Source organism: Agelaius phoeniceus, chromosome 2, assembly GCF_051311805.1.
Source record: "Agelaius phoeniceus isolate bAgePho1 chromosome 2, bAgePho1.hap1, whole genome shotgun sequence".
Lineage (NCBI taxonomy): Eukaryota > Metazoa > Chordata > Aves > Passeriformes > Icteridae > Agelaius > Agelaius phoeniceus.
The window spans coordinates 80,767,175-80,794,344 of NC_135266.1; the positions used below are offsets into that span (position 1 = coordinate 80,767,175).

General features: G+C 40.5%; 1 protein-coding gene across 3 annotated transcripts; it reads right to left on the bottom strand.

Annotated features, from left to right (window-relative positions):
- Positions 1 to 85: 85 nt before the first annotated feature.
- Positions 86 to 27,170, bottom strand: MTNR1B (melatonin receptor 1B). Of its 3 annotated transcripts, none has more exons than XM_054627740.2 (2): positions 26,327 to 27,165; positions 86 to 5,166 (listed from the first exon to the last, which is right to left on the bottom strand). In XM_054627740.2, exons 1-2 carry the CDS (start codon positions 26,541 to 26,543, stop codon positions 4,298 to 4,300), a joined length of 1,086 nt encoding a protein of 361 aa, XP_054483715.1. In that variant the 5' UTR covers positions 26,544 to 27,165; the 3' UTR covers positions 86 to 4,297. The 3 variants fall into 3 exon arrangements, with proteins under 3 accessions (XP_054483715.1, XP_077030105.1, XP_077030104.1); XM_077173990.1 differs by lacking the exon at positions 86 to 5,166 and adding an exon at positions 25,743 to 25,999 and having other exon boundaries at positions 26,327 to 27,170; XM_077173989.1 differs by lacking the exon at positions 86 to 5,166 and adding an exon at positions 25,743 to 26,044 and having other exon boundaries at positions 26,327 to 27,170.

Consider the following 27,170-nt stretch of genomic DNA (forward strand, 5'->3'; position numbering starts at 1 on the left):
ACTAGCAACATTTCAATAGATGACTGAAAATAAATTGTCTCCCTCATTTTCCATTAAATCTGTAAACATCTTTAGGTGCAACAAATTGTTCTGATGACCAAAACTGTTTTATATACATATTAAGAAATATATACAATCTTCAATATATATTTATTCATTGGCAAATTCCCAGACTGGTTCAATTCATTAAAATACAATTGGGAAATGAAAGCAATAATTTTTGTCCAAGTACGTTCTTAAAGGAAGAAGTGGAGAGACAGAAAAGCATTTCTGCTCCTGAGAATGAGCCAGGCAGAATTATTCCATTCAGTCAATAATTTATGAGAAAACTCATCAAAGTCACCATTAATAGGACTGTGCCTTTAGTTTTAATTCTTCCTTGAGAGTGATATTTTCACTAGCACAGAGGACAGGATAAGATTAATGTATTGTTTAAGTCTCATTTAGACTTTACCAGACCTCCACTTCTCTCTTTACTGAAACAGAATTTACAACTGCTCTTCACCCATCTACATGGGAGTAAGATTTTTTCTAATCTGAAATCTATTGTAAGAACAGTTCTAGAATACATTTACTTCTTTTAATTAACACAAAATATAACACTTTTTAATCAAGGTAATACTTAAAGGTCTGAAAACACTCCACATTTTCTGGAAACAGACTTTTTCCCTGAGGCCCTAGTTTTTCCTTCACTAGTTACCTTGTGCAGGACACAGGGTCTACCTGACTTTTTTTCCTCTTTTTTCTTAAAGTGCCTATATCAGATATGCTGGTGTAAATACTTTTATATAACAAAAGTAACAATTTCCTCAAACACGCATAAATCTGTTCAGAGCTGATATGTTCTTCCTGACTATACTTTCAAATCATGCTATAACCATATCAACTCCCTTGATAGTGCATTTATAGAGTTTTCCTTCAAACTTAACTTTGGGAAAATGGATTTTGAATTAAAGTAAGAAAAGGGAGAAAACTAATTTAAGGCTTCTGATAGAAATATAGGTAGAAATATACATTTCTACACAAAGACTTTTCACCATTGAGAGCTGCATTTAGTTATCTAAATATAATTTTTATGCATTTGATTGACTTAAAAATTTAAATTTTATGGGTTTGATTGATTTCCAGGTCAACAAAAATGCAATACTTTGTAGTTATACATGGTATAAAAACTATTTTAAAAAGCATGAGTTATTTTCCATACATCAGGACTCAACAAGTAGCAGTACCTGGCACAATAATAGCAAAGCTGGCTTTGCAACTACCATGCAGTGCAGGGCCCCTTCCAGGTAATACTGTGGTGATAAAATCCACACCTAAAAAATTAGCACTGTTCTAGAAATTTTCCATAAATTGTGATGAAAGGTCCAATTTTGGAACAGTTCTCTCTGTGACTGGCATGGGTTGCCTGGAGAAGTTGTGGATGCTCCATCCTTGGAAATGTTCAAGGCCAGGCTGGATGGGTCCTTGAGCACCCTGGTCTAGTGGAAGGTGTCCCTGATCAGGTCAGAGTGCCTGAAATAAAATGATCTTTCTAGTTTCTTCCAAACCAGGCCATTCCACAACTCAGTGATTCGATTCAATTATTTGTGTGAGCTTAATTTAGGGTATTTGGGAAGATATCAGAACAAGGATTCTGAAAGTGATATTTAATTTTTAAAGAACAGATAAAATTTGTAAAATGACTTTATACAAATTGCAAGTCTGCCCCTCATGAGTATTGAGAGTGATAGCAGCTCATTTTTGTGGCCAAAGAAATGGTTCTAACATTTAAATTTATTTTATGGAGCTAAACCAATTGCTTTTGGACTCTATTCTGACTCACTCCAGTGAGAGATAAACCAAGGTCTATAAACTTGTTTCCAGTAATAGTTCACCAATAAGTCAGACAACCAATTTTGACTTTCAAGTCACAATTTTGACTACTCAGAGAAGTCAGAAAAAGCAGGACTATCAAGAATCAAATTTTATATCCTTTCCTACAAGTTTCAGAGACGTTTGAAACTTATTTACTCTGAGGGAAATTTAACATGTAGATATACATCTATATTGTGCTGTGGACATCATGGAAAAAGATAATACGTATCAAAATTGTTTCAGACTTACAAAATTATGTTTCAGGTAAAACCTCCTTACTAATGATTGCTACGTTTAGCCACAATATTTTTATTTTCTGCCACGGGGTTATATTTGTCCCATCTCTTCATTACCCCTATGCACAAAATTTTCAGCTTCTTATCAGCTTACCACTGTGTGAGTCTGAGGGTGCTGGACTTCTGAGATTATCAGAAATCATGTGAAGAACATGAAAGCAGCTAAAATAATATTCACATTTGTTACTTTGCTGTATTTTACATAGGCTTTTGGCAAGCTAATAGAACATTTAAAATACTGTGGTTCTTTGATATTTTTCTATCACTCTAGCAATATAAGGGTGGTGTTTATTACATCTTTATGGCTTCAGAAGGAGTATATTTGCTGTACAAATTAATATTACTGCAGAAATATTTTTCATATTAGCCAGGTCAGGAAACCTGAATTCCTCATTGTTCCATTTCAATACCTGACATGGATTTACCAGAAACCTAGCTGTTCTAGCCTGAACAGCATTGCTAAGAAATGCTAAGAGTAATGTGCATTTCAAGCCTAATGATAAAATAAGCTCATTGACTGTGCTTATGCACAGATCCCTAGTCTGATTTCGAGATAGTACAACCACATTGTCTAAATTACTATGATGCTCTGGAGTATAACCCAAATTGTAATCTGATCTGCACAGTCACTGTTACAATTTGTTACCTGGAAAAGCAGAAACCTAGTTAGAATTTGAACTGAGTTTAAAAATAAAGCGGAAAATTATCTTTTATTTTATGAACTGCAAATATGAAGTGTAGGTAAACTATTTATGGAATTAAGATGACCTGTCCTTGCCTGAAATGTGTGTGTGTGAGCTACCAGATCTTTTTTAGAGTCAGTGAAGGTACAGTTACTGAGTTCTGCTGATAGCTCCCCTGATCAATAAAGATTACTGTTTCAAAAGAAAAGGAATAATTTCCTAGGACTCTAAGAACTAGTGTGAGCATTTAGAAAATGGATTGTGTGCAAACGTCTACACTGGGTTCGTCCCAAATTAAGCAAGATAAATCCCTCTCTAGCTATCCAAAATTAGGTGTTTGAACTATTAATCAAAGCTGCTTTTAAAGTCAGTGAAAGGAGAGCAGCACCTCCACAAAGCAATTAATCTTATCCTTGGATGTGTGTTTATCATCACAGATGGAAGGAAACATATCTCCACTACAGGGAACCTTGAAGGCTGTCGTAGGTTAGACACCAGCAGTGGGTTTTGTTCGAGATTAGATGTAGACATGTGAGCTGAGTTTATCAGCTACCATTATAGTCAAAAGGGCTTCTTCTTTTGGCCTAGCATCATTTGAGATGATCTAGGATATCCTGTCTAGTGTTCAGTTGCCAGTACAGATGATCACAGGTCATATGCTATAATTTCCAGTCTGTCTCAAATGTGTAAGGTGTGCTAAAGTGCATCAAATGACATTTTATATAGATATTTTGGCAAATAAAAGAAATTCAATGAAAATTCAATCTTTTCTAAAGGAAGAATATTGTGTAAGGTAAATCTGTGAGAAATCAACCAATTACATTATCTACCATAAAATTAACCACGAAAGATGAAGTGAGTGGACTCAACGTATTCCAATTCTCAATGTATGTAAGTTTGAAGAACTTGTGAGGAAAGTCTCTAATGTTAATATTTGCTTTTACACAAATATTCTTCTCTCCAGTTTACAAATTGGATTCAAAGACACCATTATGGTCACAGAAATGCAATGTTTGGCTTACATGTGAAAAATAGAGTGTCTGTCTCACCCTCTGTTCAGACACAGAAGGGAGGAAAATACCACTCCAGAGCTTTGATGAGCTCTGATGAACACATAGACTCACTACATCTTCAAAGAAATGAATCCTGATCTTGTATAAAGAATGCAAAACTCCCGCTGAAGTAAAAAAATACCTCATTCATATGTCTGGAAGCAGGATTCAGCTCTGAGAACTAAAACAGCTTGCACCCACCTGCTGCTTTAATTCTGAAACACCTTTTCAATTAATGTCTTGTATCAATCACTAATCCAGAGCAATGTGCTTTACTATGAAGACAGTATTCCAGTCATAAAGTGTGATCCAAGTGGAAACGCCCCAAAATCAAGCAGGAATGACCAGAACATTACAACTATGATCTTAGTTTTCTCCATGACAAACTCTTGCATTGACTATTACACATTTACAAGGTTTCAGTTTTCATTTGGTTATTGTTGTTTAAAGCCGGAGAAGGCTTGCTCTTCTGGCCATCAGTTCCTCCTTTGGATGTGTCTTGGAAGAAAAGCCTTGGCATCCACAGTGACATTAAAATTCGTTTATATTCATTCCGAAAATTCTGATTAAGAAGACCATATATTATTGCATTAAGGCAGCTGTTGAAATAGGCCATTAAGTAACTTATAATGAATAGCCATTCAGGAACTTTTGGTGCCATTTCCGTAGGATCAATGGCTACAGCCAGTCCAATGAAGTTTAGAGGTGCCCAGCAAAAGGCAAAAATCACAAAAACAACAAACATGGTAAGAAAGTTTCTGAAGTCACTTGGCTTCAATCTTGGCTTTGTTTCTGACTTTACTCGTCTTCGAACTTGAAGCACTAAAACCCAAATTCGAAGGTAGCAGAAGCTGACAATGGTGATAGGGACGATGAAGTGAATGACCACCACAGCTATTGTATAGTAGGAGCTTGCAGTTTGGACAAACGTGCATGAATAGATGCGTGGATCATACTTCAAAGAGCCAACAAAAAAATTTGGCACAGTTGCAATTACTGTTAATATCCAGACTAAGGAGACATACAACATTGTATTCCAACAGCTGTACACTTTGTCATAGGCAAAACTGTGACATATGTAGCAATATCTGTTTATTGCAATTGCAGTGATGTTGAAAATAGAGCCTATTACACTTAGTCCCATCACAAAGCCACTGGCTTTACAATGCGTTTCACCCAGTGTCCATCCATTGCGGAAAATAGCTAAGAGCACCAGTGGGTATGGATACAAGGCCACCACCAGATCAGCCAAAGCTAGGCTCACCACAAATGCATTACCTGGAAGGAAAGAAAAATACAGAAGCATAAGTCTGAAAGCAAGCATAGCTGTGAAGAAGAAGAAAAGTGTTTCATTATGTTGGATGTCTGCAATGCTAAATTATTGGTGATGTCAGCAAGCAGCTGGTATATAGGACCAACAGGGAAATAATTTTACAGTGTAACTTGGAGCACCATGGAAATATCTGGAGCAACAGGTTGTTTCAAGTCTGTTGGTGACTGGATTATATCCTCCTTGCTCTTTTTATCTTTAATAAACATAGCCATCAGTGAGCCGTTACATAAGCACATGTTGAGTTGTTTAAGTGTAGCTAACTCCATGGCTGGATTATCATTTTTCATTGATAAAATGAAAAAGAAAAAAAAGTCTGAATTGTGCCAGGTAAGTAAGCCATTATGCCATTCTATCCCATCACTGGAATGTTACTGGGCTTCACAAGCATAAAGGAGAAGGATATACAAAGACTAGGTCTATAGGTATTGGAAGGATGTGTTGTTTTAGGTATACTCTAAATTGCTGCACAATATTCTGTAGAATAGATATTTACTGCATGAATGGCCTACTCATACTGCTGTTATTTTCTTTTGGGATTGTCTAAGGAAGAGTGGATCATCTTCACCATCCTCTGCAGAAAGGCATATTTAATTATACAAAGAAAAGTTCCATGCATGCAAGAGGAAGTATTCATATTTTCTGATGATCATATTCAGGGAATATAGGTGATATGGTTGAGCCCTATCTTCTCTCTTTAACCAGTGTCCTTTTCATGGGTTTGAAATTTCTGACATTGTATCTAAGGGTATTTTTATAAAATAGTGAGATAGTAAACTATACTCCTGAAAAATGTTCTTTAGGAACTTCACTCTAGAAGACAGAGGTACTAATGTTGAATTCTTGGCATTTAAGTAACATAAAATGTATATGGTTTGTATGGTTTTGTATATGGCTTGCCTACTCTTTTTTCTTTCCTGGAAGTCCTTCACAACATGAACTGATATGGAAAAATCCAAGCAATTTTAAAAATTGGGCATGAAACACAATAATTTTTTGGAAGGAGTGGTTAGGTGCTCCATTCTACATAATCTGAGCTTACTAGTCCTCAAATAACAAGTTCTCCATGTCATATTAAGAATGGCATTGACTGGAAGTCGTAAAAGCAACAACCGTGTATAAATATGCTCATCAAAAATTACGGAATTTCACATCTACTCATTTCACATTTTCTCCATCTGCTTTACATCTGTAGCTTCTTGAATTAAGGAATGGGGAGCTGTCTTTCTCCCATACACTTTATGGGACGACCATGCTCACCAGAATTTGCACAACAGCAAGTAAACTTAATGGAAAGCAGGATTATCCATCTGTACCCTCAGAAACATAGCCCATCTCAAGAGCAGTGCACAACTTATTTCAGATAGTTCCTTGTTATGCATTTAGTAGCCTGTTTCCTATATTTTGAAAAGTTAAACAAGTCTTTCCATAGCTGCAGCTGGATGCTTTGTGGGGAAAGATTGAACAAATTAGGGAGATGATTGAGTGAGCCATGATAACTTCAAATGTCCCTATGATTGTTGTGATTCCAAGCAAGCTTCAGTCACAACAAGGAAGTTTCAAAACAGACACAGAGAAAAAAATTTTAATGGCAAGAAGAAGTGTGGGAACACCTTGCTTTGAGTCTGCCACTGAAGATTGTAAGAAAATAGAAAACAAGTATTTGTCAGTACTGGCCTAAATAAAGCTGATCCCTTTGTGCAGGAAGGATGACTGTGAAGGCCTCTTGTAGCCATGTGGCAAACAGGACAAAAAATGAAACTAACAAAAGAACAAGGGCATCTTTATCAGAATATATTTACATCCTGGCAACAAGAATTTCTCTTATGTTTTTTCATCACTGTATCTACAGAAGCTTTTTCATCACTGTATCTATAGAAGACAGAGAAGTCAGAAGTTGGAAGTCAGAAGAAAGGAAGGAAGAAAAAAGGACAGAAAAAGGAAGGAAAAAACGGACTCTTTTTTCTGTTTTAGAATGCCTTTTGGAGAAAGAGAGAATTTAGTTTAGTGTGTTCACTATGATTAATCTAAACTCTAAGGCCTTCTAGCATGAGCTTCTACCCAAAATGTAATTGTTCAGTTGAAATAGAGCGGGCATTGAGCTCTTTCAATCACATTTGGAAATAAACTGTAAAGTACATTTAGCAAGATATTTTCAAAGTTTTGAGTACAATTTAGGACTTCTTGAAGATTCCAGGTGCAATGAATAAATAGAGTGAGCAAGGAACTTGTCAAAACCTTAATTTAATAGTTTACAACTCAGAAGAAAAATGGTCCAATATCTATAAAGGCCTCAGGTGATTTGTCACTTCTATGGCTTTTTACAGGGTTGAATGTTCCCACTGTGCACTGCAAAGTAAGCTCCAATGGTATTTTTCTGTCTTTGTGGATGACTACAGTATTAAGTTTAATGTTTATTACTGCAATGAATAATCTACAGAAGTAGAGAGAAACTTTTCTAATTCAAAAAACATAAATAATTGACATTTTGAGAAATCAAAGGTCTTAGACATTTTCTATGTGCTTGGAGAAAATAAAAGTTCCTTGACACACCTAACCCAGGGCTTTCAGAGTGGCCTAAATTACATTAATTATATAACTAAAGAGGTAACTTTTTGCTGCTTCTAACAAAATAGAAAGCACAGAATTTTCATCTAGCTGGAATTATTATCATTGCTTCTGGAATTTACTTGATGAACTTTGTTCTTAGATTTCAGTTTCATTAGAGAGAGAGGTATATTCATTTTTTCACTGGAGTGGAAACACCCCTTAATTACAAGAAGTAGCAACTGAAAGTAAAATGTCTCGCCAGGTATTCAAAACTATGCACATCTGTGCTGTTTTAAACAGTTCTATGCATAAAAAAGAAAATAAGTTCTGGTTTTGAATTTGGGTGCAACAGAACTAGGTAGGTATTTCATGAAGCATTCCTGCATACTGGTTTACTTACTACAATGAACAGGAGAAAGAGAACTGTCACACCCTCTTGAAATCTTGACATGACTTGATGTTGTGGGAATTTACTTATGGAACAAACTTTTTGGTAAAGCCAAAACTTTAAAGGGCTAAGCATCTGCCTTTTGAAAAGACAACTGACTTTTAATTTCTCTACTAAAACCAAAAGCAATTGCAATGAGCAACTATTTTTAAAGGTTTTTCTTCTCTGGTTTTAAACTGGTGAAAATGCTTAATTATATATCACATATCATGGTGTTTGGTTGTTGTTTTTTTTTAGGCAGTGTTTTGGTTGTTACACATTTGTTTAACAAGTTTTTATATGTTGCATACAGACATCATCCTCTTCAATCTATGACATCAGGTGGAGCAGAGAATTAAGTCTTTCACACACTGACATTTGAATTCTCTGTGACAGTACAAGCCAAGACCTAGGGTAAGCTTTGATTTAATGAGACATGTTAATTTGGTATAATGTTCAACAGCGTGTTGCTAACAGAAGGTGTAACATAATGCTCCAAACAAATGCCAGATGGGTGTTTGTTTTCTTTGAATGTGACAGTTTAAAGGCAGTGATATGCTCTTTTGTGGTTATGTTTCATTATTTCAGATATTAGTGAGGTTTGATATAAGGGAAAGAGACAGGCAATAGATTTCCACCAGAACAACATATTTTAGAGCTTCCTGCCCTCCAGCAGATCAACACTGCCATCCAATCTGGTGTTGTCTGCAAACAGACTGAAGGGGTACTCAATCCCCTGGTCCAGATCACTAATAAAGATATTAAACAAGACTGGCCTGAAGAAGAATGCCAGACTCACCAGGACAAAACCTTAGCATGTAAAAAAGACTTAGAGATTGTGGGTAAGTGACTTGCAGACTCCTGGACTGGAACAGAACTGTGTTCTTGGCCCTACATCCACAGCTATGAATTAGTGCTGGAAGCTACATTTGCAGAAGGTGAATTTTAGGCTTATTAGGCAGATCTCTCAGCTGTTGACACAGACACAGATTTACTGAAAGGAGGTATCTAAAATGCACCGTTGTTTTTGAGATCATGATTTTGGCATGCTTGGCAACTAGGCATGAATGTAACCCAAAACAAAACCTCCGCTTCTTCTCCCCTCTTCTTCTCCCTCTGGTTAAATATGGGAACACCAGTCCTTGCTGCGAGCTTGCTGCCTTGAGTTTGCCAATAGACGACAGGTGTAAAAGTGCTGAGTAAAAAGGCCTGAAGTTAATAATCCCTGGTTATTGACTTCAGTTTTGCTCGCCTGTGGCTCGCTCGGGTGCTGCTGGGGACGGTGGTGACACTCTGTTGCCACCTAGTGCGGGAGCCACGGCAGACGCAGCGCATCGCATCCCCTAGCAGGGCAGCAGGAAAACGCCTGGGGCTGGCCCTTCCAAAGCAAAACGCTGATCGTTAATCAGATACTACATTTACGGGGTGATAAATACTCTTCTGGGCTTCTGATACTTTCTGAGATTGCAGGAACTTTTCCACTACCGGGTATTTTCAGAAAGAAAAGGGTAAGCAGAAGGGGCAAGACAGGCTCTACTACTAGAAAATTTCACTGTTGCCTAGTAGTTAGGACACTTCCATGATAGAGGAACTCTTCTTTGAAAAAGACTTGAGTTTATGTCTCCCGTAGTCCCCAGAGAGTGCCCTACTCACCAGCCCTGCTGCTCTTCTGGGGTTAGGGTGCTTGTCTCTTTCTAGGTTATGTTCAAGAATTTCAGCCTAGAATCAGAATATACAGGTTACCACTTGTATTGTCGAGTGCTCTTTATCAGTATAGTCATCCAAAAAAAAGTTTAAAAATCCCTCTCATGATTTAACAGCAGGGAAACTGAGATAATTGCAAGAACTCTCCAAGACACTGATTAGGAAGAACACTCCAGGTTCATGAACCATGCTCTTACTTTTCTCTGTTAGATAATACCACCTCTGTTAGGCATCCTCTGGGAAAAGTGGCAGCACTGGTCCAGCTTTCTTCTCCCAAACAGCATCATAGTGGCATACTGATGCTGAGGGATGGAGCAAAGAGAAGAGCTAGAGCTATTAAATAAGGTTAGTTGTATTAAAAGCAAATAAAAGGGAATGGTTGCTGCACTAGGTAGTAAATCCTTAACAGATTTTGTAGATGAAAAAGTTTTACTTGTGTTCAAGGGAAGACTGGAAAAAGTACTTGTAAGAGTACTTATTTGAAGTACTACATTTGAAGTTTACTTAACAGACATACCATGCTAGATTTAAGAACTCCTCTGAGATGGAAGGAACCACAAGTTGTAATAATTCAGAAGCATTGTGCAGGGTTGTTCTGTTCTCTTTTTCTCCTCAGTTCTTGCTTCCTTCTACTGCTTAAGACAGAGCACAAGTCTAGCTATGCCTTGTTCTGTGTGTCCAGCCATCTGAAACTAAGCTGCATTTTGCAGCAGGCTCAGGGGAGAAGATCCCCTATATCCATGCCCTAACAATGAAGTCAGACTCCTGCCTTGAGGGTAGTCTAGGATGGAAAAGGCCCATATTATAGGTAAAAGTTAAGCTATGTTAAATTAGGGTATAGTTCAATTATATTGTATTAATTATGTTATATTAATTGCATTATGTTAAGAGTGGGGGGTTATTAGAATGTGCTAGGAGAAGGGTCCAGGGTTTGGTGGAACAGTGGTCTGGCGGGGCAAGGCGAGGTCAAAGAGGGATTGGATGGAAGATCTGACCAATCGTTTGAAGCCCTGCAGAAATGATTGGTCCAGAATGAACGGCGTTAAAGAACAATGAGAAGCCTGGAAATGGACCAATCACCATGCGGATCCAAAATGGACCAATCCTGGACTTGAAGGAGGCTATAAATGGGGGAAGTTCGGTTGGGTCGGGGTTCTTCTTCTTTTTGGATACTTGTTTTGTGGGGAGAACCCAGTGCACTTGGGGGTACCGCACTGTTCTGGTTTTGGCTCGCTGTGTGGGTGCCTGGGCTTATCCTGGGTACTCCATTCCTTGCAGCTATCTTAATAAACAAGAACCTCTTTCTCCAGAGAAAGTTTGGCTTTGTTCACATCCATAACAGCCCCTGTTGCTGCTGAGAGAATCATAGACTTGTAGAATCATGGAATGGTTTGGGTTGGAGGGGACCTTAAGTATCATCTTGTCCAACCCCCTGCCATGGGCAGGGACACCTTCCACTGCATCAGATTGCTCAATGCTCCACCCAGCCTGGCCCTGAAAACTTCCCGGGTTTGGGCATCCATGTTTTCTCTGGGCAACCTGTGCCAGTGTCTCACCACCTTCCCAGAAAAGAATCTGTTACTAATATCTAATCTAAGTCTACCCTCTTTAGTTTTAAGTCTCCCCTTTTCTAGTTTAGATGTCACACGGGGTGTGAAGCTGAGACATTCACTCTGAGGCTTAGTGCCATGGCACCAGTGGCAGCCCAGCCTCAGAACCTCCAGTTGCTGATAAATAACAACAAAACCCGACTGGTTTTTCACTGGTTCATGAAATAAGTCCTGTTTTCTATATCTGCCAGTACACATCAGCTTAATTTTCTTCTCTAGAAGTAATCACAGCTGTTGATTGCTTCAACCAAGAAAGAATAGGAAACCTACTTGTATAACTGCAAGTATGAAAACTCATTTACTGCTGACAAAGGGGCTAATATGAAAAGCTGTAAAATACAACAGGTGCAATCTAGTAAGATCCTATAAAGAGCTAGGCGACCTATAATTTTTAATAACTTTTTATTCAGTGTCTCAGCATTATATTGCATGTCAAAAAAATAAAAGTGAAATATGTAGCATTTTATAGGATGTTGCTTTGTTAAAGAAACAAACAAAAACCCTACACCAAAACTTGTTCAAGATCAACTATAAAAGACTGAAGTGTGGAACCAAACAAAGGAAGAATATTTCACTTATAAAAACTCTGGGAAAAAACTTCATTATGCCCTGACAGATTTTAATTTATATTGTGTGAAACAATAGTTCATTCCATCACCTTTATTATTACTTTCATCTTTGCTACTATATCTAAACTATATTTGTGTCAAAGGAAATTATGTTGGTATTTTTCTTTATTACTGTAACAAAACATTGCTCAAGTCTTTAGAATAACTTAACTTCCACCTTCTTTTATAAAAAAAAGACAGGAAATTGAAAAATGAAAATAGTTTTGTTCAAAATAAGACCATGTTTTGTTTTGTTAAGCTGTTTGGTTTGTGTTTTGTTCTATTTTAATATTTGCTAGCAGATTAGTTGAATTTTAAAAAAACCAAACAAACCAACAAATCTCAGACATTAAATAGTTCTATTTTAAAATATAAGGCTTAAGATATTACTGAAGATACTCAGGCTATCATGCTGGTATATGAAGTGAATAAAACTGGGGACTATTGGAGACTATGGGGCACAATCAGGATCAATTTGCCAAGAGATTTGATTAGCCATGATAAGGCGCATCTTGCAGTTTAGCCCTGCAGACCAATTTAAACAGCCCAGAATTTTTTGACCAGTGTAGATGTTGGGGTCTCCACTTAGAGAACATAAATCATGCAAGTGGCAATTTCCTCAGTGCTTTGCTCAACTGCTCTGTAGGGCTGCAGGTGGAGGACTTGCAGCCTGTGACAGCTACCGAGGGAAATATGTGCTAAGCATGGACATGTCAACTGGTTCCATCTGCTAAAAGAAACCAAATCTAGGCCCATTACTCCTCCTATGTACTTTTGGGTGTTCCTGTGTTCAACTCCCAGACATGGTGGAGGATCCTGGATTTTTTAAAATAGGATCTGATACACTGCAGTAAATAAAGTACACGGGAACATCTAATTGGAAAACACTTATGTTGACAAGTTGCCAATGCTTCTAAACAACCCATGAGTCCCTTCATTATAATCTTCTTTTCTTCTCTTGTTTCCTGTTTCACCAAGGAAGAAAATAGATGATACTCAAAAAAATGGCCATTATAACTTTTCAGAAAGGAAAAGCCTTACCCTTTCTGTTCTGATCTTTTGGAAGGCCTCATTACTGTACATGCATAGGGAGATGAACGTCTTCAGAAGCTGTTGTCAGACTCTGCCATCTGCTTCTTTTGGAAACAAGGTCTTAAAGCAAAGTACAGTGACATGATTCACCTTATAATGATACTCATAGGTTTGTAAACAGCGTGTGAATAGATGAATAAATAAAATGCTTTTAAAGAAGATGATTGTGTATTCTCTTCTGAAGTATTAGCTGCTTTGTGTTCCAACTCAATACAGACAAAGTGTGTAATGATCATTTGCTGAATCAAGGTCTTTTCTGAGAGCCAGTAGAAGCCTTGAAAAATAACAACAACTCTACTGTGGCTAGGTCTGCAAGCTGTGATGTTGAGATAGGTAAATGAGGGGTGATAGGCATGCAACCAGTATAGCCATAGGACCACAAAAGCTGGAACTGATCTCTGGAGTTCATCTAGTCCAACCCTCCCATTCAAAGAGAGATAGACTACAGTGGGTTGTTCAGGGGCATGTCCAGTCAGCCTTTCACTGTCTACAGCCACAGAGACTCAACAACTTCTCAGGGTGACCTGTTCCAGTAAGGAATCAGTGTACAGGATATTTACTGTTCTCACTAGGGAATAGAGGCAAGATGCTGTCAGTTTTGTGACAGATGAGGGGTCTACTTGATCTGCTAAATATCAGAGGGTACTTAAGATCATACCTGTTACTATGCATGCAGACACCAGACATGGTCATTAACAATGAGCTAGACTTGCTTGCTCAGAAGAAGAGGCCCCAGTGCAGATTAGAATAGATGGGGCTTTGTTTTTCTTATACTTCTGCCTTCAGATTCTTAGTAACACCAGAACTTTTTGAACAATCTTTGACTGGACAAAATAGCCTGAGCCAAACACAGAACCTGGACCAAGAAACATTTCCAGACCAGTAAATCTACAGACCAGTAAAAGCACAGAACTCTGTGGGGGTGGAGCGTGGAGTCTGGTAAAGGCTGCACAGAAAGAGGCAGGAGGCACCAGCTCCTAGCAAAATCATTTTCAGAAAGCAATTCCCACTGTCTTTAGCAAGGCTAGAATGCTCCTCCCTATCTAGATACTCACCTACTAGGTTAGAATAATCTAACCTAGATTCTGCAGAATCCTGTTCCGCATGCTGCTCTGATGACCTTTGAGCACTGTGAAGTGACTGCAACCAGCCCTTCAGACCAGCTCCTTGTGGCAGTTCCAGTTCACCCCAGTGAGTGACCTCCTGGCCTGTGACCCAGAAACACAGCTGTGGGTGACTTCTGTCTGCCTAACCTACTGAGTCACACCTCTTTTACTCCATGAATACACTTGCAAACTGGAGCAAACCAATATAGCTTTTACTAAGATGAGCTCAAATGGAAATCACTATATTTTATATATATATATATATACATATATAAACTACATGAGAATGTTTGAGAGTGTTTGAAGGTCACCTGCTTCACCATTGTGTTTGCTCTCCGTAAGCAAAGCAGATATTCTTGCTTCATCTTTAACCAGGAAGCTGGCTGTACAGCAAGTTTTATGGTCTTTATGGTCCTAGCATACCAGATGTTTCATAAGAGTGACTAAAGAAGATTGTATTGTTTTTAGATTATCCAACCAAAGGCATAATTACAGGACCTCAAATTAGTTAACTTTTCTTTCACTCTGAAACAACAGATGTTCAGTGCTGCAATTGGACTCTGGATTGTATAGTTGAGGTTTCATACACAGCACCATAATCATAGGTAAAATCTTATAAACTCTTTCAACCCATTTACCAGTAGATATTTTTTTCTAGGCAAATCAATATTGTTACACCATCCTTTACAAAGCCTGCCTCAACATCTGATTAATATTTTACACATTTTGCTTCTAATGACTGAAAAGGGAAGAATAAAAATAGAAAGGAAAGTCTTGCTTAACATGAAAACCTTTTCAGAAAGTAATCTTTTGTCCATGGGCTCTAACCCCACCTGTGAATCTAATAACAATTACTTTTGCAGTTGCTTGAAAAATATCTCAGGGAGACTTCCTGTCCTTGAGTAGGAGTGCTCTAAATTTCTGCAGCACAACACTCACTTTCTGACATTATATTTTATGCCAGTAAAACACCTGGAGTATAATGGTGTACTGTCTGACTCGTGGCAGGGAAGTTTGAATTTTAAATATTCTTTCTGTCATGACCCCTAACATAACAAGACAAAGGCATACAAAGATACCAGTCCCCTATAAATCAATTTTTTTTTCTCTCCAAGAATCCAAAAATTACGGTCTACATTCCAGTGAGTAACAACTAATTTCAAGCAAGCTGGTTGGAATGTTTAGTCTCTTGAATATATTCACAAGACTCTTAAGAACCTTAAGTGGCAGTTCACAGAAAGGAGGGATGGACAACTCCCACTTGGCACGTAGTGACTATGCCATTTACATTCCTTTCCTTGTCTTGAAGAAAAGCAGCATGTTTTAATATAACAGCCTTTTATTTCTCAGTAGAAAGTCTGATTAGAGTTGACTACTTCTAAGAACATATTTTAAAAGTCCTAAGGATCACAACTCCAATGAATTTCACCATGGACAGGATCTGCACAGAATCGGCACCTTGAATAGACACTTTTTTCCATTAAACTGTGTGGATAGTATTCAAAAAGTAGGTTATTTTTACTTGAATAAAAAATCGGCACATAAAAATGCTTAGATTGATTATTATTACATTTATTCATAGGTGATAGCCTTCACACAAAAGGTTCTTTTCCCTATTTGCACTCAAATGAAACTCTGTGTACACTTGAATTATTTGGAAAAATTGAACTGGTTTTAGAATGAAAGTACACTGAGAATTTTGGGTAGCATTGGAGCAAATCATAGAGACCTGAGGATGCTGCTTCTTGGTTCCTGTCTTCTTTGCAGTGATATATTTTACAATTTGCTGCTAGCTCTAATTTACAATTAGTTAACATAATTATATTTACAAGGGCTGAGATACCAAGTGGATATTTTTCTTGTTAGTCAGACTGTTAGTTGCAGGAGCTGCATGTGCTATCTTCTGACAGCAATTATTGCCTACGTTGAGCAAATACGGCAGTATAAACCAACAGGTAAGCAGCTGTTGTTCTATAGCAAAAGGATGACAGTATAAATGGAACTATCCTATAAATTATTATCATCTTCATAAGGTGTTTAAACATTTAAACTGATCCAAGTCCATAAAACACAGCTGAAAAAATTAGTAAGTCTGTCAGAAGGGTAATGTTTTTTCTACAGACATAATTTAAGCAGCATTTATTAAACAGTGTAATCAAATACCTCTACAATTAATAAATAATTTAAAAAAAGAATCCCAACAGTCAGGATTCTAGTCATTTGATGAACGTGCTTAAGGTGTTTTTATTACTTTCATGTCAAGATGTAGCTGTCCCATATGAAGCTGAAATGTCAGGAAAATGCTGCCTCTGATATATCTCAGTCCTTATCAGTATGGAGATTAAAAGTAAACCAGAAGATTCTAAAGCAGCTACTGTTGTTAGGGAGGACTCACCACAGTGTTGCACCCACAGTGATTTAGACATGTTTCTGTGGGATTTTGCTGTCAGGAAATCTGTTCTATGCCCATATCAAGGTGAAAAGTTAAAAAAGCAGAACAACTTCTTGGATTCATTTTTGGGAAGATAAAAATTGTGATAGCATTAGTATTCCCTTCTGTAAATGAAAAAATGGTTTTATCAGCTCAGGATTACATGGCTGTTTTCATAAGTATTCTTGGGAACGAGGCAATGTACTTGCCAGTTCAAGGCACCAATATGCACTGGTAAAGGATAACTTCTAAGAAGCTAAAATCTGAAGCATATCTGAAGGTAGTGGTACTCATAATAGATCTGAATTGGAGTAGGAGTAGAATTTACTCCTAGAGGCAGAGAACAGGTTGTCACTGATTTAATGGAATGAGAGTAGTCTCCTATAACATCCTCAACACAATTATTAAAGTCATCTGGTGACTATATATCTGCTAAGAATAGATGAAAAAGTTAGTCTTTCAAACTGAGTTGTCCTAGCTCTCTGTGGGGAGGTTTGGTCTCTTAGCTCTGGCTGATTGTGCCAAAGAGCACCATGAATCCTTGAATTGCTTCTGCTGGTCCATGCAAGAATAGAGCTTTACTGCAGAGACGTCATTCCTGATGCAGCCAGTGTGTCTTGCAAAAGGAATGTCAGTCCAGAGTCCAGGAGAGAGCTGACAGGAAAAGGGAGTGCTCCTAAGACCCATTGGAACTGCCACAATACAGCTGCTAAGAGCTTCTTCTAATTTCCTGTATCTTAGAGTATGTTTGCATTGGTTATATCAAGGAGATGAAAGAAACTTATTCATACTCTGAGCTGAAAAAAAAAAAAAAGCAAAAGCTGTGTGACTGTGTTAGACTAGACCTTAAGGGGAGCCTGAATACACTGTTGCAGGAAAAGCATCACTCTAACAACATCATTTGGTTTTCCTTCCCTTGAAACATGGGTAGAGTGGACTTGTGGCAAATGAAATATGCAACATAAATACACCCTCAGATTCTTCTTCACAAGTTGAGGAAAACATATTTCTGCAGCTCAAATAAATCCTTATAGTTCTATTTCCTATAAAGATAAGCATACCAATAGCTCCACTTATTAAGTGGAATAGGATTTAATATTACATTCTGAAAGAAAAGTATCTTGGACCTGATCTTGGCAATAAACTTCTTTTTTGCTTATCAACAAATGGATTACCATACAGGATAAAAGTAAATGGTAATTCAGAGCAATGATAACTTGGCAATAATGTATTGCCAAGTGCTTCAAAGGAAGATACAAAATACCCTATGGCTGCAGAATAACCTGCACTAAGTTACAATTTTACCCTAAACAGCATTCCCTGTGGTGCAGATTGATAGAGAAGTTATTTTTCTACTTTATGACGTTTCTGTACTCTTTAATACTTCTTTCCATCCCTCTAGGATCATAATTACCTTACAAACTTTCTGTTTCTGAAATAATTTAAAATTCTGTACCCTTCAGATTTTTTCTCTTCTAGAAAAATCTTAGGTTTCCACTTTTCACTTTTTTCCAAATTTACCTGCAAGATTCATCTCCTTTGTTAAAGAAATTTTCTTATTTTGCAAATTAATAATACTGGCTGTTCCCTTTGCTCTTTCTACTTTTGGATTTACTTACAGGTTAACAAAGTTTAGAGTTATTATTTCACAAGTAACTTTGAAGACTTCTTTTCTCATTTGGTTACTGTTTGAACCAAGTCTCACAGAAAAGAGGATGGAATTGGTGATGAACCCATTCTATTTCCTCTCCAAGAAGAGAATAGAAGTATAATTAGAATTATGAGATGAGTCACGGGCACATGACTGAATAGTTCTAGAAGTTATATGGAAAGATTTGGAGTATTGATCATTTGGAGGTATTTTCTGGGAAGAGGTTTCATATCTTCATGGACAGACTTCACCTAAGCATATGGGATACCAGCTTGCAATCCAAGCTGGCAGAATGAATAAAAAGAACTTGAAGTTGAGAGATGGGAAGAGAGCTTGAGAAGAAACCATATAGTTTCTTCATTTAACACCCAGGGCAAGGGAATCTTGGCTTCAGGAAGGTGGTGGCAAAAAATACAGAAAACGGGAGCTCAAACATTGCAGAGTTCAACTGGAGTGGTAATATAAAAAGCAGTAGAGTCAGTTAAAGGGTTCCAGGAACCTATGCAATAAAATAGGGGATCCAAAAGCAGTAAGAAATAAAAATAAAATGTTATGGAAACAATTCTGCTAGAATGGAATTGCACCAGTGATCAGAGAAGAGAAATACCAACCAAAAGGTCTATTGTCTTCATAAAAGAAGGAGAATGAAGAGAGAGATTGAGAGAGAGAGAGAAAGAGACTAGAGAGGATATCCTGGTAAAAGACAAAATTACATTGGGGAAAAGTTACAAAGACAATGTGCAGTGAAGAATGCAGAAACCTGAAATTGGATGAGAACACCCTCCTTTTATGAGGAAAACATTAATGAAGCCAATTTAACAATGCAGGTCCTCATATGTTAAGGAGAAAATAAGCACAGAAATGGCAGCTGAGTTCTGGACATACACCCAGCAGATTTCTTCAATTCAGAGTCTATTTCCCAATATATCCCAGCCTTTGTTTTCATAAAGAACAAAGACATCCCTGAAGAGCCTGCCATAGAAAATAAGGTTGTATTGAAAGTAGATGAGATTATTTTGGTTAAATTAAATACAAGAATAAACAAAGCAGACATAGCTAAGAAGGGGACTTGCACATTTTGATAAATAAAAGAAGCTAATTAGGAAAGTGAAATCAGCTGTATTGAGGAGCTTAGGGATTTGAATGTGAAGGAAGTTTGGCATTTCTACATATTAAAGGTACAAAAATATTCTGTAACTTGCTTCCAAAAGAGGGAAAAATATTAGAAAAAGTTCCAGATCTAGATGGAGAAGAAGTTGTCTCAGTAAGGACAAGAAATGAGGCTAGAAGTAAAAGATATGTCCACCAAGAAAACTGCTAGAGAGAGCAAGAATTGATAAAATGGAACCTGACTAACCCCCTAAACTTCTTTGACTTCAGAAAAACTTCTAAAATTATTAAAATTCCCTTTCAGCACAGTCAAAAAGAGGAAAGGAAAGACAAGTTACTGGGGGAGTGGGACCCTGAAAATTGATTTAAAGTGGCTCCTGGTTTGAAGAAACATTTTGCTAGACCTTTTAATAAGGACAAAAATGGTGGTCTTGGGGACAAAGCAGGTTGACAGGTGAGAAATTAGCATAACTGCACTACAATAAAGCAAAAATATCAGAAAGATTGAATATACTTGTAGGCAGAAATTTGTTAACATCTGTTATCTCAGAGATAGTGTTGTGTTGTGAAAGTATTGAGAGCTACATGTGGGACCTGTAAAAAGGGGCTGAAATGTTCTCTAGTCCTCACTGCCAGTAGGGAAGTGCAGATTTCTCTCAGGCTTGAGTGATTTGATTTCTCTCAGAGCTTGGCTCCCACATGCATCCCAAAGAGCAGTGTTGCCATGACTCACTTGCAGCTGTGGTGCTCTCACACTTTACTACCCATTTCCTCCTCCTTTGCTATGGTGCTGCACAAATGCTGTTTCTTTTTGCATGAAAAGCAATTAGTCAGGGAGTAATAAGAACAGCAAACCAGTGTTGCCACCTCTGGAAGATTAGTTTGTCTGCCATAGAGTATGTGTTAATATGTCACCTGTATTCAAGGTGGGAAATTTTTGAAAAGAAAGAATGAATTGAGAACTATTTGGGTTCTTAATCTCAGTTGTAGCCAAGACTGGAGAGACAAACTTGAAGGGATAGGAAAATTAAAGATGCATGTATAGACAAGTGGAATAAAAGTCAATGTGAGCTTATACAAAGTGGCTGTACCAACTAATCTGATCATCTTTATTTAATAAAAGCTGGAACTTGGACTTTCTGGATCTGGGAGGTTGCTCTAAACAAATCTAGCCTTGGAATCACCAGGGTACCACTTACAGTTTGCTGCTACCACTTCCTGGACAATGATGAAAGAGAATTGTTGGACCGGAGGGAGATAACCTACATTGAACTAATTTTGTCTGTTTCAGAAGTATTACGTCACAAAACACAGAGAGAACTAATGAAATTTTGTAATACTACAAAGTTGAGAGCCTGCTGATACATGGACATGCCAAGATCTTTTTTTGCTTGAGGACTGAAAGACCAGAAAGTGGATAGAGTATAATAACATGAGATATGAGGTCAGGCACTGAAGGAATAATTGTGTAACAAAAGAAAAAGAAGAGCTGCATCAGCAAGTGATTGCACCAAGAACAGTCACCCATATTATGCTACCACATAAAAGTAAAATGTGTCTTCAAGGCATGCCAGGTCCATTTTGTCTATCCAGGAAAGGACAGAGCAGAATAGAATGTTAATATTTTCTTGAGAGTATTGGTGGTACTTCATCTGCATTACTGTGAACAGGTCAGTTTTCTGTTAAAGACAGATTAATTTAGTTTGGAAAGGCCTGAAAACCCCAGGAAAATTAAGAACTCAGTTACTTAGAGGAAACTTTAAGTATTTGACTTGTCTACTACGGAAAAAAAAAAGCTTGAGGGGTAAACATTTGTTTACTTCCCATTAATATTGCACAAGAGTTCTCAATGGGTGGAGAAAAAATCCATTCAAATTAAATGACAATTGTAATTCTACAAATAAAGATATCCACTCTAAGTAAGCAACTAATAATCACAAAGTTAAAATAAAGTAAAAATGAGTTTGAATCATGGTAAAAGATAGAAAACTTTTATTCTAAGTGTTGGGTTCAATGAACTTCTGTGAATGTTGAAGCTATGTTTCCATCAATTTCTTAGCATTGAGCACCTTTAAGGAGAATGTGAGAGAGAATATGAAAGCCAAACACATCCAGTCCCAGAGTTAAGAATTCTGTGGATCCAGGGTTCAAGAAGTAAGGAGTACAAAAGCTGAAACCATCAGAGTGGGATCTCATGATCCGATCATCAAAATATATTCTTGTCAGCATCACTGCTGGTGTTAAAGGACAATTTTTCCAAGTGGTTTCAGAAACAGGTTTCTCCACTGTCATTTTGTAATAGATGGATTCCATCACAGGAAACAACTACCCTGTATTCCAGTGGACAGGAAAAATAATAATAATAGAGGAATAAAGGAGGGAAAGAGAACTGGTGTGGCCAAAGAGATGAAGAATAACTGAAAACAGCAATTAACAATGGGGATAACTTACCTTCAGCTGTATCACAGAGATGTGGAGTGAGGGCTATGGAAAGGGAAAGAGCATGGAAAAATACTACAAGACTTGCTTATATTGCTGAACAAGTTTGTTTAGTAGATGGATAAGTACCAATATTATAATCCTACATGCAGGATTGTTTATTTTGAACAGATAACCATATGAGAAGCATTGTCCATCTCTAGAGCCACATACACATTAGACAAAACTAAACATGCAAATACACCAATGCTCTTACAGGTAAAAGAAACATGAATTTTGATTTAATTTGTGTTGCAACAGCACCTTGCTATTCAAATGGAAATCAGAGTCTCACAGTGCTGTGTTAGCTGATATATATAGAAAGGAAAATAGTGGAGAGGGTGAGGAGGGCTGACAAAATGCACTAAAAATACCACTTTCCACTAATGCATTCTTTGGCAATGCACCAAGGTTAATACTAATATTCTGCCAAAAGTCAAAGGGTCCCAAGCCCTCATTACTATTTGAAATGATATTGAGTTAATGTGCCTAATTCTCACTTCTCACAGATTTTATGCTGGCTTTAGGACCAATGAAGTATAAATGGTTTGCTTTATCTCTGTCCTCTGGGAGATGCCTTGCTGGTTCCCACTTTCTAGAGTGCTTCCTACCAGGTTCTTACCCCAGCCCATAATGTTACATTTATCGCTATAGCTATACAAAAGTATCTTTAAGGTTCTTAAAAGCATCTAGTGGCTTGGATTTACTTGAAGCACTTTTGGGATACTTGATCACCCAGCAGTGGTTGTTGAGCTCATGTAAACTTTAACACTTCAAAAGTTCAGCAATATAAAAGCTGCTGTCAACCGGGCATGTTTAATTGCAGGCACACAAAATCAATAATTGTTTCTGAAAATTCAGAACACATTTGACATTTCAAATAGAAAGGCAAGCTGATTTAATTTTATTATTTCCACATACGAAGTTTTATTTAATTTTGTAGTGTGTTAGATGAAACTGCTCTCTTCCCAAATTAGAACTGATAAAAGCATTAATTTCTGTAAATTAAATCACTTTCAGAGATCAGAAGTTGCTCAGCCTCTCACAGAAAGACTGGGTGCAGTTATGTAAGACAAGCATGTTGATTCATACCAATTATGCTATGCATTACTTGGAAAAGTCTTCACAGAATTTCCCCAAAACCAAATTTAAATGTGGGAAAGAGGCTCCTGTGTGATCTGAAACAATCATTCTGTTGTAAGGCTGTCAAAATTCCCATGTTTGAGGAGTGAATGAGCAATGTCCCGAAACACCAATCCTAGCTATTCTTTATTTCTCTCCTGCTGAACATAACAGGGTACAAGCCCAGTGGCTAATAGGTCATTTTATTTCACTCCATTCTTGCACCGCCCATTATATAACAGCATTAGAATAGATTTACTTTTGGTCATGCATTAATTTTAAGGGCAGTGATGAATAACTACATTGTTTCCAGTTATCAGATCTCTCTGTGAAGTCTAGAACAGAATAGTGTTGATAAGTCCTGGAAAAACTGCTAGACCTGTATTGCTTTCTGAAGGTATGATTACTTCTTGTGCCACAGAAGTAGGCAGAGCTGGTTAATTTATTTCTTATACACCTGTGACTTATTTGAAGTCCCAAATGCTCATCCAAGAAAATCTCTCACTACCTTCTTCAAAGGGAACCGAGTGCTCATGATGTATAGCTCTTCCTTTTTCCTTCGATCATCTAGATGTCTTCCTGTCATAACCATTCCCCTAACTTCATCTTTTTCTTCTCTGACAAGGTCCAAAACTCCTTTCATGCTGTTTTTCCTCACCATTTCACTTTCTACTGCATTCACTTCCCTTGCAGGTACAAACACATTGTTTCTTGTTTGTTCAGAAAAGAAACCTGCAAGTCCACCTGCTTCTCCACCTTTCTTTGTCAGAGGCTAAGGGCTCCTTTTCCATCCCCTCTATCACTCCACCCACATCAGTTTCCAGTTCTCTTCCACTCTGCTTCCTCCCTAAGAATTTTTTCCTGAAAAGGACTTCTGTAGACATTTACCAAACTATGCCCTTTGAGTTACACCTCCAAGAGTCATCTCCCCCTGATGTAAAACTAAGAACTGCCAATTTAAAAGGTATTTAACCTTATGAAGATTATGCAGAAAGAATTCCCTGCTGTTTTTCACAGTACTTATCAAAGATAAAGAGATCTTTGGGACAGGGTCAGTGACATCACATTAAGGATTATCCTAGAAGATCAATTAGCAGGTATTTGAACTAGGGAAGGCGACTACGTTTAGGGGATTTTTTGTTTTGTGGTGTTGGTTTTGCTTTTTTTCTGGGGGGGGGGGAATGAGGGGTTGGGTTTTTTCCCCCAACAGTCCCAGGGTGCCACAGAGTACTTTGATCAGTATCTTGAAACTTACTCTTCCAGGCATCACTCTCTTCAAGTCCAAACTTCCCTTTGCAGTTGTTTGGGTGAAGGGAACCTTTCAGAAGAGAGTCCCTCTCTTCCTCCCCCTGGACGGGATTTGGTGCTTCGGGCCGGCCGCCCCCTCCAGCGAGAGCCCTGTTCCCTGGGCGCTTCCTGCCCCCGGAGCCCAGGCGCGAATCCCTCGGGAACTCGCCTTCCCCCGGCGCCGAGGGGGCCGGGAGAGCGCCGGTGAGTCACGGCGGGTCCCGCGGGACTCCGTGCTCCGCCGCGGCGCCCAGCCCAGCCCAGCCCAGCCCAGCCCCGCTCCGCTGGCCCGGGGCAGCGCCCGGCGCTGTTCGGCAGCCGCGGTCCCGCTCGGGGCACGCAGGGCTGCGGCTCCGCGGCGTGCGGCACTGCCGGCCTGGCACGGCTCTGCTTCTCTCGGCTTGCTCCCCCGGGACGGACAGCCCAAGCACAAGCGCACGGACTAGCAGCGGCCACCCCCTGCCTTCCCTCGTTCAGCCAAACCACCCTTGCAGACGTTCTCAGGTTCGGTGCTGCTCGGGGGAGGGTGATCTCTCACCCCTGTGTAAACGGGACTTGCTGGCATCTCCCGCCTGCAGCTAGACGTGCAGCGATTGGGGAGAGCAAGAGTTACCCCTCCATAAGCTGCTTTTGCCCCTGATTCCGATTTAACTTAGAGCAAGAGCGAAGGAGCGCCTGCTCCCCGTTAGCAGGAGCTCTAGTCACCGCACGTGAGACACGACAGCGCTTGGGAAGCGACACTGGTTAAAAAAACCCCAAACTAACACCCCCGCTTCCCCCAGGAGAAACAAGCCAGCAGCTCTCTCTCCTTCCCGGTGGCAAGGGAGCACCCGCTGGCGCAGAGGATCGATTGCAGAGCCCTCTGGCTCCGAGTGCGGGGAGCGTAGTGCTTCGCTCTCCTGCCAGCTCCCAGAAAAGTTTGGTTACCCCGACCTGCGTGCGCATGGAAAACGAGGGAACTCGAGTCCCGAAGGAACGAGGAGTTCCGGGAACAGCTAAGTACTACAAGAACTATAGTAGATACACCACAATTTCGGGGGTAGCACTTTATACTGCACCGACACCCAGCATCCAGCCGAGTGCGGGTGTGCCCAGCTCGGCGCATCGGGGAACAATCGGCTCCATCGACGGGGGAGCCGGAGGGGCTGCAGGATCCGCACGCCGCGGGACGTGCGCGACTCAGGGCCAGGAGGCAAATCAGAGAAGTTGGTGAGAAACTACAGAGTTTTGTAGTTTGAAACACGTTGTAACCAGCCCGACAGAGATGAGGAGATAAAGCCAGTACGTTTAGCAAGTAAAAACCGCAGAGCAACATTCTAGCACACACAAGGAAAAAGTGTAGACACGATTCAAAGACAACACCGCACTTTATTTGTTGCGTTCCGGTTGAAGGATATGCGATGAGGAAACAAGAAGGCGATTTCGTGAAGACTACCGTGAACTCTGTTGCGGGCTCCAGAGAGCGGGCTGAGCCGCTTCCCCACGCATGCACAGCACCGTATCTTTAGGACTCTTGAGCAAGTTTTAAAAGCGCCTCCTTCACTCCTCCAACGGCATTGGGCAGGCTTTTTTCCGCCGGATGGCACCGATTCCCCTCCTCGGGAGCTCCATAGAGACCACATAATGCCTCATTAGGAACCACTGAAGGACCTGCGTTCCCGGACGGAGGGCAGCACGAAGCCCGAGGGGAGCGCAGAGGCGGTGCGCTGGGAAAGGCGACTGAGCGCCTGGGGGTCCCTGCACACACTACAGGGCAAGAACCCACGGATGGGGGCTCTGCCACCCCGCCTTCAGCGGGCGGCCCGCACGGACTCCGCAAGCGGGCTGGACTCCTCAGGACAGCTGGAAGCGAGGACCAGGATAGCGGCGGGACTCCGGGCGCTCGCTGCTCCCTGCCACCGCCGGGGCAGGGTGCGGGGGTCAAGCCCTTACCTGAGTTCCGAAGCTTGCGGTTCTTGAAGACGGAGAGGATGACCAGGAGGTTGCCCAGGATGTCCACCACGGTGGTGAAGATCAGCACGCTGGACAGCACCGGCACCACCCAGGCGGGCCGCGGGGCGCCCGCTGCCGCCGCCTCCCGTTCCGCCAAGCCCAAGCGGCCGCGCCCGCCCGGGTCACAGCAGTTCCTCAGGGAGCCGTTCTCCAGCATCGCGGCCACTCCGTCCCGGCGCCTCCCCGCGGTGACCGGCGGCGGCCCCGCGGACTGCCCGCGCGGGCGGGCGGGAACGGCTTTAAGGGGCGCGCCGGGCGCTGCTCCGCCGGCAGGGGCGGGGATGGGGCGGTGCCAGAGCCCCCTCCCCTTTCGCGGGCGGTGGGGGAAGCCCGGGGGCGGGCCCAGCCCCGCCTGCCGGGGGAGGGAGGCGGTGGCCGGCGGGAGCGGCGGCGCGGAGCGGGAGCGGCGGGGGCTGCCGGGGCGGACGCAGCATCCGCGGGTAGCAGAAGCAGCATCCGCGGGTAGCGGAGGCAGCCGCGCTCGGCCATTCCCGGTGACAGCTTGCGTGGCCGGAGAGCCGCGGCAACAGGCGAGGGCAGCGGAGAAGCCCCTGTCCCCAAAACGCTGCTCCTGCCCCAGGGCTCAGCCGCGGACATCCGCCATCCGCCGCCGGGAGAGCGCTTGTTCGGGGGTTGTTTGTGATTTGGCTCTGGGGAGTTGGTTTGGTTGTTGTTTCCCTGCCCCGCGGCTCGGACCGCGGTGTTCCCGGCAGCGCAAGGCCAGCGCTCCCCCCGCCGCTCTCGCCGCCAGGCACACGGTGCCCAGACGAGTGTTCCTGGCACA

Excerpts from the sequence above, each read along its gene's own strand:
- MTNR1B (XM_054627740.2), bottom strand. The coding sequence starts at position 26,543 with ATGCTGGAGAACGGCTCCCTGAGGAACTGCTGTGACCCGGGCGGGCGC. Across the intron at positions 5,167-26,326 it reads CCGCAAGCTTCGGAACTCAG|GTAATGCATTTGTGGTGAGC; the intron begins GTAAGGGCTTGA and ends CTTTCCTTCCAG.